We start from the raw sequence: 13,372 nt of genomic DNA on the forward strand, positions 1-13,372 counted from the left end.
GGTTGGCTCAGCGGTGGAGCGTCGACCTGGCGTGTGGGGGACCCAGGTTCGATTCCCGGCCAGGGCACATAGGAGAGGCGCCCATCTGCTTCTCCACACCCCCTCTCCTTCCTCTCTGTCTCTCTCTTCCCCTCCCGCAGCCAAGGCTCCATTGGAGCAAAGATGGCCCGGGCGCTGGGGATGGCTCCTTGGCCTCTGCCACAGGCACTGGAGTGGCTCTGGTGGCGGCAGAGCAACCCCCCGGAGGGGCAGAGCATTGCCCCCTGGTGGGCGTGCGGGGTGGATCCCGGTCGGGCGCATGCAGGAGTCTGTCTGACAGTCTCTCCCCGTTTCCAGCTTCAGAGAAATTAAAAAAAAAAAAAAAATTAATAAATTAAATTTTTTTTTAAATTCTAAATAAAAAAAAAAGACCTGGCATTGGATGGTAATTCATTAAGTGGTACCACGTGTCTGATCATTTCCCTTGTCTCTGTCAGGCTTGAAGGGAAGGCTCTGTCTGGCTAGACTGCAAGGGGGGATTTGATCTCTCCTGGGGCGGTGGGGACACAGATTTGAATGCGTGACATGAATACCAAGTATTCTTATTATAAGTGTTGTTTCTTTCTTCCCTAGAATGGCTTCAACAAGAAAAACCAGCCGTCCCATGCATGATATCTTTGGTGATTTCAATAATATTTCCTTAGAAGATTCAAAGATGGAAAAAATCAGAAACTTGAAAATCAGTAAGGATCTTACCCAAGGAGCTCCCAGTCATAGTAGATTTCTAAAAAGAAGCCAAACTATGGGTGAAAAACACTTATTCCAGAAAGAGGATGCTGGCCTGGGGAGTGGGCTCTGGTTGTCCTCGGGTCGACCCCTGGCCACTGCCTCAAAGCTCAGGACCAGCACTGCGCTCAGGAAGCTGGCCCAGATTGAATCCAAGATCATGAATAGGAAGGTACAGATGAACTTGTCTGACATGGAATCTGACCCGAAGCCCTCCGAGGACACTCTGCTCAGGAGAGCAGACAAAATTTCCCCCAGGAGTACAGTTGAACTTTCTTCACAGAATACAGACAAAACCTCCCAAAAGCAGGCCTGTGAAATTCCTGTTGCCAAGAGCAACACACCCAGCAGCAAGGTCAGTAGGTTTCTAAAGAAGAGAGAACCAGCTGTTGAAAAGCTATCCCCTGAAGCCCATTTTGGGAAAGGGAGGAATTTTTTGATACCGAAAGAAAAGGAACCTCCTAGAAAATTGGATTCTCCAGACAGTGATGAAGAGGAAATGAAAGAATTGCTTGGAAGCTTGATGGGATCTTTTAGAGAAAAAGAAACACACATGAATTGGGATCTCACCAGGATCAGAGTCAGTGAGAAAGAACAAATCGAACTATTTTCGGTAAGATTTGCCCATGTTATTTTCAACAAAGCCTTTGCCTTTGCACTCAGAAGCTACCTGAGAAAAGGGTTTGACAAGAAAAGGCTGGGTTTCAGACTGTCACAGCGACCTACTGAGGGCCTGCTTTGTAGGGGATGGATTTTGGGCTACAGTTGGCAGTTTTGCAATAACTTGTAATTGTGTACACCACAGGACAGCACTTTGTATGACTGATTGAACACCAGAGGTAATTAATGCCAGGCAGTCCATACTCACTTGTTATTTGTACCACACAGGAATCATTAACTCAGGAAGGCTGTATTTCCATTAAAAATTTTTTTAATTGATTTTAGAGAGAGAAGAATGGGGGGGGGAGGCAAGAAACATTGATATGTAATTCTACTTATTCATGTATTCATTGGTTGACTCATTTATGTGTCCTGGCCAAAGATCTAACCTACAGCCCTGGTGTATTGGGATCTAACCTCTAAGCCCCTGGTCAGCAAACTGCAGCTCGCGAGCCACATGCGGCTCTTTGGCCCCTTGAGTGTGGCTCTTCCACAAAATACCATGTGCAGGTGCTACCTCGATAAGGAATGTACCTACCTATATAGTTTAAGTTTAAAAAATTTGGCTCTCGGCCCTGGCCGGTTGGCTCAGCGGTAGAGCGTTGGCCTAGCGTGCAGAGGACCCGGGTTCGATTCCCGGCCAGAGTACACAGGAGAAGCGCCCATTTGCTTCTCCACCCCTCTGCCGCGCTTTCCTCTCTGTCTCTCTCTTCCCTTCCCGCAGCCAAGGCTCCATTGGAGCAAAGATGGCCCGGGCGCTGGGGATGGCTCTGTGGCCTCTGCCTCAGGCGCTAGAGTGGCTCTGGTCTCGGCAGAGCGACGCCCAGGATGGGCAGAGCATCGCCCCCTGGTGGGCAGAGCGTCGCCCCTGGTGGGCGTGCCGGGTGGATCCCGGTCGAGCGCATGCGGGAGTCTGTCTGACTGTCTCTCCCTGTTTCCAGCTTCAGAAAAATGAAAAAAAAAAAAAAAAAATTTGGCTCTCAAGGCCCTGGCCAGTTGGCTCAGTGGTAGAGTGTCGTCCTGGCAGTCCCAGGTTCAATTCCCAGCCAGGGCACACAGGAGAAGCGCCCATCTGCTTCTCCACTCCTCTCCCTCTCCTTCCTCTCTGTCTCTCTCTTCTCCTCCTGCAGCCAAGGCTCCATTGGAGCAAAGTTTGCCTGGGCGCTGAGGATGGCTCCATGGCCTCTGCCTCAGGCGCTAGAATGACTCTGGTTGCGGCAGAGCAACGCCCCAGATGGGCAGAGCATCACCCCCCTGGTGGGCATGCCGGGTGGATCCTGGTTGGGCGCATGCGGGAGTCTGTCTGACTGCCTCCCCGTTTCCAACTTCAGAAAAATATATATATAAAAAAAAAATTGGCTCTCAAAAGAAATTTCAATTGTTGTACTGTTGATATTTGACTCTGTTGACTGATGAGTTTACCGACCACTGCACCAACTGAGCTACCCGGCCAGGGCTATATTTCTATTTTTTTATTGAGGTGAAATTTACATAAAATTAACTATTTTCAAATGAACAATTCAGTGGCATTTAGTACTTTCACGATATTTTGCAACTACCACCTTTATGTAGCTCCAGAACATTCTTATCACCCCCAGAGGAGACCCTGTACCCATTAAATAATAGCTCCCATTTCTCCCTCCCCTGGTCCCTGACAGCCACTAATCTTCTTTCTGTCTCTGGATCTGCCTGTTCTGGGCATTTCTTATAAAAGAAATCATACAACATGTGGCCTTTTGTGTCTGGCTTCTCTCACTCGGTATCATGTTCGTCTCCATGTTGTAGTGTGTGTCAGTGCTTCACTTCTTTTCTTTTTTTAGTAAGAGAGCAAGAGAGAGAGACAGACAGACAGGAAGGGAGAGAGATGAGGTGCATCAGCTTGTACTTGTGGCCCTTTAGTTGTTCATTGATTGCTTTCTCAGATGTGCCTTGATGGGGGGAGGGGTGCTACAGCCAAGCCAGTGACCCGTGACCCCTTGCTCAAGCCAGTGACCTTGGACTTCAAAAGCCAGCACTCAAGCTGGTGACCTCGGGGTTTTTTTGTTTTGTTTTGTTTTGTATTTTTCTGAAGCTGGAAACGGGGAGGCAGTCAGACAGACTCCCGCATGCGCCCGACCGGAATCCACCCAGCACGCCCACCAGGGGGCGATGCTCTGCCCATCCGGGGCGTCGCTCTGTTGCGAACAGAGCCACTCTAGCGCTTGAGGCAGAGGCCATGGAGCCATCCCCAGCGCCCGGGCCATCTTTTGCTCCAATGGAGCCTCGGCTGCGGGAGGGGAAGAGGGAGACAGAGAGGAAGGAGAGGGGGAGGGTGGAGAAGCAGATGGGCACCTCTCCTGTGTACCCTGGCCGGGAATCGAACCTGGGACTTCTACACGCCAGGCCGATGCTCTATCACTGAGCCAACCGGCCAGGGCCAGACCTCGGGGTTTTAAACCTGGGTCCTACTCAGCGTCCCAGGTCGATGCTCTATCCACTGTGCCACACCTGGTCAGGGAGTGCTTCACTGTGCGTGTGTGTGTGTGTGTGTGTGTGTGTGTGAGAGAGAGAAAGAGAGAGAGAGAGAGAGACACAACAGATAGGGACAGACAGACAGGAAGGGAGAGAGATGAGAAGCATCAATTCTTTGTTGCAGCACCTTAGTTGTTCATTGATTGCTTCCTCATATGTGCCTTGATGGGGGGAGGGTGGCTATAGCAGAGCAAGTGTCCCCTTGCTCAAGCCAATGACCTTGGGCTCAAGCCAGCGACCTTGGGCTTCAAGCCAGCAACCTTTGGGCTCAAGCCAGCGACCATGGGGTCATGTCTATGATCCCACACTCAAGCCAGTGACCTCAGGGTCTCGAACATGGGTCCTCTGCATCCCAGTCTGATGCTCTATCCACTGCGCCACCACCTGGCCAGGCGGTGCTTCACTTCTTTTAATGGCCAAATAATTCCACTGTGTGGATGAACCATATCTTATTTATCTATTAATCCACTGATGAGCATAAGGGTTGTTTCTACCTTTTTGGCACTGTGAATTCTACTGCTATCAGCATTTGTGTACCAGTTGCTGAGTCTCTGTGTTCAGTTCTTTTGGGTATATACCTCAGAGTGGAATTAATGGGTCCTGGAGTAATTCTATGTGTAACTTATTAATCACCAAACTGTTTTTTACAGAGGCTGCACCATTTTACATTCCCACCAGCAGTGTAATTGAGTTCCAATTTCTCTGTATTCTTGCCAATACTTATTTTCTGTTTTTTTTTTATTATAGCTATCCTAGTGGGTGCTAAGTATTAGGAAGGCTGTGTTTTATGGTGAAACCCTCTGCATATTCATTTCTGTTCTGTCAAAGGTCCAAGCTGTCACAGATCATGTACTCAGGGGACTTTGTTTAGAAAAATGTAATTAACAATATGTGTTTGAAAGCAAAATGATATTTCTGATTATTTGTGGTGTATTTCTAATTTCAGCGTTATCTTGTCTAAATGTTGTACCCTGACTTCCAGAAATTAGAGGAGAGGAGAGAAAGGGCCGCTGAGGGATAAATATATGATTTAGAAAGCCTTGATCTCATGAACCCTACTGGCCGCATTGTGGAATGATAAGGACTTTGGTAATATTGTTTCTTTTCTTTCTGCCAAAGTAGGATCAGATCCCAACTCAACCAGAACTCCTTGCACCACCCAGTGAGGAACTTTCCAGCCCAACGCCGCTTGGGACGTCACATCTGCCAGCCTTCCAGTCGGCAGACCAGACCCTCCGTAGCAGGCACTCCCGCGATCGCTCCCCACAGACGCACGTTCCAGGGGACACAGCGTCCAACATGGCGTCATCGTTTTCCATCAGCAGCACTGTGTCTAAGTCAGTGCCCTTGACCATGGCACACAGTAGGCTTTCACCCTCTCAGGGAAGGAGCGAGGCTGAACCCGGGGAGGAGTTGCTGTCAGAAGCCTCTGACAACAGCCTAAATGGTAACCCATGACCCTGTGCAAAGCTGCCATCCTGGGCTGAAAGGGCAAGGCCATCATTAGGTCCCCAATATGGTGGTCACAGGCTATTGTCACAGGGGTGCATGGTGGGCCTGTCACGCCCTCAACTCCCTGACCTCCTTTCCTGGTTGAGGGGCCAAGTCAGATTGTTGTCCTGTCCTTATTTATTTATTTATTTATTTATTTATTTATTTTTTAAAGAGACAGTAAGTCAGAGAGAGGGATAGACAGGTACAGACAGACAGGAACGGAGAGAGATGAGAAGCATCAATCATTAGTTTTTCATTGTGTGTTGCAACACCTTAGCTGTTCATTGACTGCTTTCTCATATGTGCCTTGACCGTGGGCCTTCAGCAGACCAAGTAACCCCTTGCTCGAGCCAGTGACCTTGGGTTCAAGCTGGTGGGATTTTGCTCAAACCAGATGAGCCCGTGCTCAAGCTGGCGACCTCGGGGTCTCGAACTTGGGTCTTCTGCATCCCAGTCCGACGCTCTATCCACTGCACCACCGCCTGGTGAGGCTGTTGTTCTGTCTTAAATGTCTTCACCAGTAACCCTGACTTGTTACAGAGCAATAACCTGAAATTCTAGAAGTCCTTCTAGAACCATGTGAAAAAGAATGGCAACTCAGTTTTCCTTTTTATAAAAGAGAAATTTGCCTCCTTTCTAAATTTGGAAAAAGAAACAATCTCTAATCAATCACAGTGAATATCTAATATTTTCACATTGTTGAACATTTTTATTTTAAATTTATATGTATTTAAGAAAGAAAGAGGAGAAAGGAAAGAGATGTGCTGCCAACATGGATTTCTTCCTTCTGGGGAGCTTTCTCCTCAAATCTAAACTAAACAACTGCATCCCCAGAGCCCGCGCTGTCCTGTGAGGATAGACAGACGCCAGCCCCGCCCCCCCCCCCCCCCCCAGGTGCCAGGTGACGGGAACTCACGAATCAGTGGAAGGGGAAAAAAATAAGATTTTTCCTTTTGCCCTTTTATGTTCTCCCCTGGGGCTCTGCAACAAAAGACATGAACAGGAGAAAAGCATGTGGATGGTCAATAAATATTTAGTGTAAGTTTTACATGAGGCAGGAGCCCTCATGAGGAAATGAAGACCTGAAGGAACGGCCAGGCCTGAGTCTGTGCATCCAGGTTTGATGAGGAGTGGAAAGGCCTGGAGAAATGTGACAGGATGAAAGGAAGTGAGTAAGGGCAGTAAACTGGGGGATGCTGAGCAAGGCCTGCCTGTTGCAATTCCTCTCAGTGTCCCCCTGTCTTGGCCACAGGGTGCTGCTCCCTTCCTCTCACAGAAGGGTCTTCTGACCTGCTTCAGGGAGAAGGGCAGAGACCTTGCAGCACCTGCCATTTCTCAGATTCCTTCATTTTGAAATATTCAATACACCGAGGTGCCACCTCGGGGTGGGGGCGGTAGAATCGCTGCCAGCAAAGGTCCACCCTCCCACCCGCCCAGGTTAGGGTCAGAGAATGCATCGGGACAGGATTTAGGTTGTAGATATGAGAAGACCACTTTGAGCATTTTCAGGGGCTGCCATCTGTCAAATGCCATTTGGTATCTGCGGCACTGGCCAGGATCCTTGGTCCTGAGGGGCTGGTAAGCAGTGTCCTCACCAGTGGGTGTCCACTGCTGGCCTGGAGGGACCTCTCCTGGTGGCCAGACCCACCCTTCCACATCCAGATGTAGCCTCCAAGGAGGGAGCAGCTAGGAGTGGTGAGTACAAGTCTGAGTTTGGGGTCTGACATACCTGGATGGACATCCTGGCCATGCTGGTTATTGGTTATGCAGTCTTGGCCTTTCTGTGCTTCAGTTTCCTCATCTGCAAAGTGGGGCAGAGCCAAGTCAGGGAGCTAATACCTGTGAAGTGTCTCCAATGGCCCTGCCTCAGTAAGCGTGTGCATTTAAGGTCAGCTGATGTAATGATAATGATACTTTCCAGCCAGTGACTGCTGTTCCCAGTACTCAAATCCATCATCTCCCTTGGGGCCTTTGTCCTGGGCCAGCTGGGAGGGCTTAGTTCAGAGGTTTTGTTCATGAGTGCATGTTTGGATCCGGGTTAGAGGAGCTTGGAGGAGGGGGTGAGCCCTCAGAGTAGAACGACAGGTGGGATTGGGTCTGGTCTTGCGATGGGTGGGTCGAGCGCATAGGGCATGCCCCTCAGCTGATGTTGCTTTTCTTCTCCCTCCCACCCCAGCTCCTGCTTCCTGCCCAGGGGGTCCTGCTGCCATTTGTTCCTGCTCATAGTCTTTAGCACCCATGTTATCGGGCCTTGGCGATTGGCCAGCTGGCACGTCAAAATGCTCATTCAGTGTCAGCTCCCATGCCCTTAAGTTGCTTTAAATGAGAACATAGGATGCTTCGGGACCAGTCTCACATCTTCCTGAGGTGCCACTTCTTGGGCCCTGTAGCCTTCTTCCCACCTCCCCCAAAGGCTGGGGTGCCCCTCCCCACCCTCATACATCTAACACACTTGTCACCTTGTATCATTCATAGCATTGTGACTGCTCATCTGTCTAAACCAGGGCCCAGGAGGCCCAGCATCTGTTTGTTTGTTTGTTTGTTGTATTTTTCTAAAGTGAGAAGTGGGGAGGCAGACAGACAGACTCCCTCGTGTGCCTGACCGGGATCCACCCAGCATGCCCACCAGGGGGCGATGCTCTGCCCATCTGGGCTGTTGCTCCAATGCAACTGGAGGCATTCTAGCACCTGAGGCAGAGACCATGGAGCCATCCTCAGAGCTCGGGCCAGCCTTGCTCCAATGGAGCCTTGGCTGTGGGAGGGGAAGAGAGAGAGAGAGAGATAAAGGAGAGGGGGAAGGGTGGAGAAGCAGATGGGCGCTTCTCCTGTGTACCCTAACTAGGAATCGAATCCGGGACTTCCACACACCTGGCCAATGCCCTACCGCTGAGCCAACCAGCCAGGGCCCAGCATCTGTTTTTATAAATAAACTTTTATCAACAGAGCCATGCCCAGTTGTTTATACCTGGACTGTGGTGGCTTTCACACCAGAAGGACAGAGCTCTGTATTTTCCATCTCACTCTTTAAAAAAAAAATTTTTTTTTTACAGAGACAGAGAGTAAGTCAGAGAGAGGGATAGACAGGTACAGACAGGAACGGAGAGAGATGAGAAGCATCAATCATTAGTTTTTCATTGCACGTTGCAACACCTTAGTTGTTCATTGATTGCTTTCTCATATGTGCCTTGACCGCAGGCCCTCAGCAGACCGAGTAACCCCTTGCTGGAGCCAGCGACCTTGGGTCCAAGCTGGTGAGCTTTTTGCTCAAACCAGATGAGCCCGTGCTCAAGCTGGCGACCTCGGGGTCTCGAACCTGGGTCCTCTGCATCCCAGTCCAACGCTCTATCCACTGCGCCACCGCCTGGTCAGGCTACATCTCACTCTTTAGGGGAAGAGCATGCCGACCCCCTGGACTAGCTTACTAAGCACAGACAGGGACTATGTCTTCCTGTCCTCCTCTTCCTAGGGCTTAGCCCAGGGCTAACATGATGGCAAACATCTATGGAGTAAATAAATGAGTAAATATTGTCATGTTACATTTTTTTTTTACAGATTTTAGAATAAATATTTTATCCCTTGATGATCTGGCTCCAGCTGTCAGTGAGAAATTGGACTTGGAACAGAAAGTAAGTACAACTATCTAATTTTTTATGATAGGTCATGCATAGAGAGGCTTGCAATTGTTATTCTTCATTTAGGTCAGCTGTTCTTCACTGGCGGTGACTGTGCCCCCAGGGTACACTTAGCAATATCTGGAGACATATTTTGGTTGTCATGACTGGGGTGGGATGTGCTGTTGGTGTTGAGTCAGTGCCCTGCAAAGGCACAAGATGGCCCGCACAGCAGAAGAGTTTTTGGGCCTCAAATGTCAAGTACCATAGGGGAGACCCCGACTTAGGTGATAACGGGATGAAGTTGCTTAATACATATGACAATTAAAGCAGGTCCCGCCCTGGCCGGTTGGCTCAGCGGTAGAGCGTCGGCCTAGCGTGCGGAGGACCCGGGTTCGATTTCCGGCCAGGGCACACAGGAGAAGCGCCCATTTGCTTCTCCACCCCTCCGCCGCTCTTTCCTCTCTGTCTCTCTCTTCCCCTCCCGCAGCCAAGGCTCCACTGGAGCAAAGATGGCCCGGGCGCTGGGGATGGCTCTGTGGCCTCTGCCTCAGGCGCTAGAGTGGCTCTGGTCGCAACATGGCGACGCCCAGGATGGGCAGAGCATCGCCCCCTGGTGGGCAGAGCATCGCCCCTGGTGGGCGTGCCGGGTGGATCCCGGTCGGGCGCATGCGGGAGTCTGTCTGACTGTCTCTCCCTGTTTCCAGCTTCAGAAAAATGAAAGAAAAAAAAAAATAAATAAATAAAAAAATAAAATAAAAAAAATAAAGCAGGTCCCATTTTAATCACCCCATAGCACCACCTAACTGACTTGTTTCAGTGCCCTTTTGTGACTCTTGCCATTAGCGACCATCTTACTATCAAAGGCATTTAAAAATATTTTATTTATTGATTTTACAGAGGGGGGAGCAAGAAGTATCAACTCATAGTTGCTTCACTTTAGTTGTTCATTGCTTGCTTGTCTTATGTTTTTTTGTGTGGTTTTTTTTTTTGTGTGTGTGTGTGTGTTTTTAGCGAGAGAGGCAGAGAGACAGACAGACAGGGACAGACAGATGGGGAGAGAGATGAGCAGCATCAACTCATAGGTGCAGCACCTTAGTAGTTCATTGATTGTTTTCTCCCATCCAAGTACTAACCAGGCCAACCCTGCTTAGTTGCTGAGATCAGAGGAGATCTGGCGCATTCACGGTGGTATGACCATAGACCATTGATTGCTTCCTTATATGTGCCTTGACCAGGGGGGACTCCAGCTGAACCACCAGTGACCTTGGGCTTCAATCCAGTGAACTTTGGGCTTCAAGCCGGAGACCATGGGGTCATGTCTATGATCCCATGCTCAAGCTGGTGACCCTGTGCTCAAGCTGGTGAGCTTGGGGTTTTGAACTTTGAACCTGGGTCCTTAGTGTTCCAGGGCGACGCTCTATCCACTGTGCTACTGCCTGGTCAGACTTTTATGTGTTTTGACTGGGTAAGCCCAGGGTTTTGAACAGGTAACTTTATTATTCCAGATGGACACTTTATCTCCTGCACCACCACAGGCCAGACAGGCATGTTTCAATAATGCACAATAATAACACTTTTACAGATGTCACTCATGTGCTCCCTTCACACACTCAGACCATCAGTGCAAAGTGCAGCAGCTTTGTGCTGAAGCATTTCAAAAGTCCCTCTCAAATACTCCGCCTGTTCATATCTAAGAGGACCAGTGTGGACCCTCGCCTGCACCTCATTCTAAGGCAGTGATATTTGGAGCATGTTTATCATCTGAAAACACTTTCTAGTTGTCTCTACTGTTCTTTGTTTCAGAAAGGTCGGAGGAACAAGGCATCCAGCAAAAGCCTCTGGGCCAGGGGCCCTCCAACTGGAAGCGAGGTCTCAGAGCACCTGAGCGAGTTATTGGCCTTCTCTGCTGGGCTCCAGAGTGCTTCCAGCTTAAGGCCAATGTCTGAGGAGCCTGTGGTCAGCATGGTGAGCTTGGCTTATTCGGAAGATTTTGAGAAATCCTCAAGTCTGACAGCATCAGAGCCAATGACCCATTCTGAGGAGTCCCTGGATAGGACGTTGGCCACTTTGTCTGAACTCCCTGTGAGCTTGAAGACAGACCATCCCCCACAAACACGTGCATCTCTGGAAAAGTGGGCCCAGGATGTTACCCGGATCATGGTGAAGGAGAAGGCTGTGCAGACCCTTGACCTTCCCTTCACCTACCAGTGGGCACAGGGTAAGCATGTGGCCTAAAGGTTGGAATAGGGAGGTGCAGGCCATGGTGACAGTGACAGGCAATCGGTGCGCACTGCAGGCATCCTTGGAAGCATGACAAGGAGCTCCATCATTAACTAGCTGGGGGGACCTTAATGTCCTGGTTTCCTTTTCCACAGTTGTGGGGGCAGACTAAGGCAGCAGTTCTCTACTGGGGTGATTCTCTCCCCTGGGGACATTGGCAAGGTCTGGAACCATTTTTGGCTATGACAACAGGATGACATTGTAGTGAGTGGAGGCCAGGAATGCTGCTCGCCATCCTGCAGTACTCAGGATGGCCCCGACAGAGTGATGTGAGCTTCAGTGGGCAGTAGCACAGTGGATAGAGCATCAACCTGGGATGCTTGGGACCCAGGTTTAAAACCCCAAGGTCGCTGACTTGAGCAAGGTGTCACTGGTTCAGCTGAAGCCCCTCCCCCTCCCTGGTCAAGGCATGTATGGGAAAGCAATCAGTGAACAACTAAGGTGCCACAACTACAAATTGATGCTTCTCATCTCTCTCCCTTCCTTTCTGTCCCTCTCTCACTAAAAAAAAAAAAAAGTGATGTGACCGCAAATGTCAGTGTTGCCCAGGGTGACCTAGGACAGTGCATCTTCAAGTGACTTATGGGGCCTAGTGCAGGGTCTTCAAGGGCTGACACATTGCCAGTCATCTCAATTTGGTGTGTTTGGATGGATTCTCTTCTTTGGTGCAGGGGGCTCTTCTCATCATGCCCAGTGTGACTTCCCAGACATTTCTCTTCTCCCCAGTGTCAGCTTTGGCCCTTCTAGACAGAAAGCTCCCTTTCCTATAAACCAGGGGTCCCCAAACTTTTTCACAGGGGGCCAGTTCACTGTCCCTCAGACCGTCAGAGGGCTGGACTATAAAAAAAACTATGAACAAATCCCTATGTGCAGTGTGCATATCTTTTTTTTTTTTTAATTTTATTTATTTTGTGACAGAGATAGAGTCAGAGAGAGGGACAGACAGGAAGGGAGAGAGATGAGAAGCATCAATTCTTCGTTGCAGCATCTTAGTTGTTCATTGATTGCTTTCTCGTATGTGCCTTGACCGTGGGGCTACAGCAGACTGAATGACCCCTTGCTCGAGCCAGCGACCTTGGGCGCAAGCTGGTGAGCTTTGCTCAAACCAGATGAGCCAGCGCTCAAACTGGCGACCTCAGGGTCTCGAACCTGGATCCTCCACATCCTAGCCTGAGGCTCTATCCACTGCGCCACTGCCCAGTCAGGCTGCATATCTTATTTTAAAGTAAAAAAACAAAACAAGAACAAATACAATATTTAAAATAAAGAACAAGTAAATTTAAATCAACAAACTAACCAGTATTTCAAAGGGAACTATGGGCCTGCTTTTGGCTAATGAGATGGTCAATGTCCGGTTCCATATTTGTCACTGCTAGCTGTAGCAAGTGATATGACGCTCTTCCGGAGCCATGACGTGTGCGTCCCGCGTCACTGGAAGTAGTACTGTACATAAGTGCTGCCGCCACGCTTTGCGGCGCTGCCACATCTTATGCTCCTCTCACCGACCACCAATGAAAGAGGTGCCCCTTCTGGAAGTGTGGTGGGGGCCGGATAAATGGCCTCAGGGGGCCGCATGTGGCCCACGGGCCGTAGTTTGGGGACCCCTGCTATAAACATTGTCTTGTTCCTTTGTCTCGTTGAGACAATACCCACAACATAGACAGAGCTTGTTCCTGGACTGGGCAAGGGGAGGTAATTCTCCCCAGTAGGTTCATTTAGATTGGAGGGTAGCTGTACAGCAGCCATTGCTCCAAATCCTGCCACTCACCCCTCCCCCTTTGTCCTTGGAACAGCAGCTGGTATGGCGACAATCGGGCCAGCCCTGGGAGGTACTTACGTGGATCCTGCACCCATCGCCAGTCATGTCATAAGCACAGATGCAATAGAAGGTAACAGCCCAACTCCGGGGCCCATGCAATGAAGTGAATGCATTTTTACCTGCAAATTCACGCCTACCTTTGGAAATGTGGAGCCCCCTTTTAGCACCGGGTTTGGGGAATCCATTGGCAGAGATTGTCACAGCCATGGGTAGCTACCACAGTTTGTAG

General features: G+C 49.7%; 1 protein-coding gene across 3 annotated transcripts in view; it reads left to right on the plus strand.

The window, feature by feature from the left end:
* The window catches only part of C1H19orf44 (chromosome 1 C19orf44 homolog), a 41,141-nt gene that overhangs the window by 21,234 nt on the left and 6,535 nt on the right, over nt 1–13,372 (plus strand). The window contains exons 2-6 of one of the 3 annotated variants that reach the window (XM_066348894.1): nt 613–1,378; nt 5,059–5,383; nt 8,983–9,056; nt 10,848–11,262; nt 13,118–13,213. In XM_066348894.1, the coding sequence (XP_066204991.1) occupies nt 614–1,378; nt 5,059–5,383; nt 8,983–9,056; nt 10,848–11,262; nt 13,118–13,213 (1,675 nt within the window). In that variant the 5' untranslated portion in view covers nt 613. The remainder of the gene's footprint in view (nt 1–612; nt 1,379–5,058; nt 5,384–8,982; nt 9,057–10,847; nt 11,263–13,117; nt 13,214–13,372) is intronic. The other 2 variants (XM_066348902.1, XM_066348912.1) reach the window with 2 other exon arrangements.

The sequence above is a fragment of the Saccopteryx leptura genome, chromosome 1 (assembly GCF_036850995.1).
Source record: "Saccopteryx leptura isolate mSacLep1 chromosome 1, mSacLep1_pri_phased_curated, whole genome shotgun sequence".
NCBI lineage: Eukaryota > Metazoa > Chordata > Mammalia > Chiroptera > Emballonuridae > Saccopteryx > Saccopteryx leptura.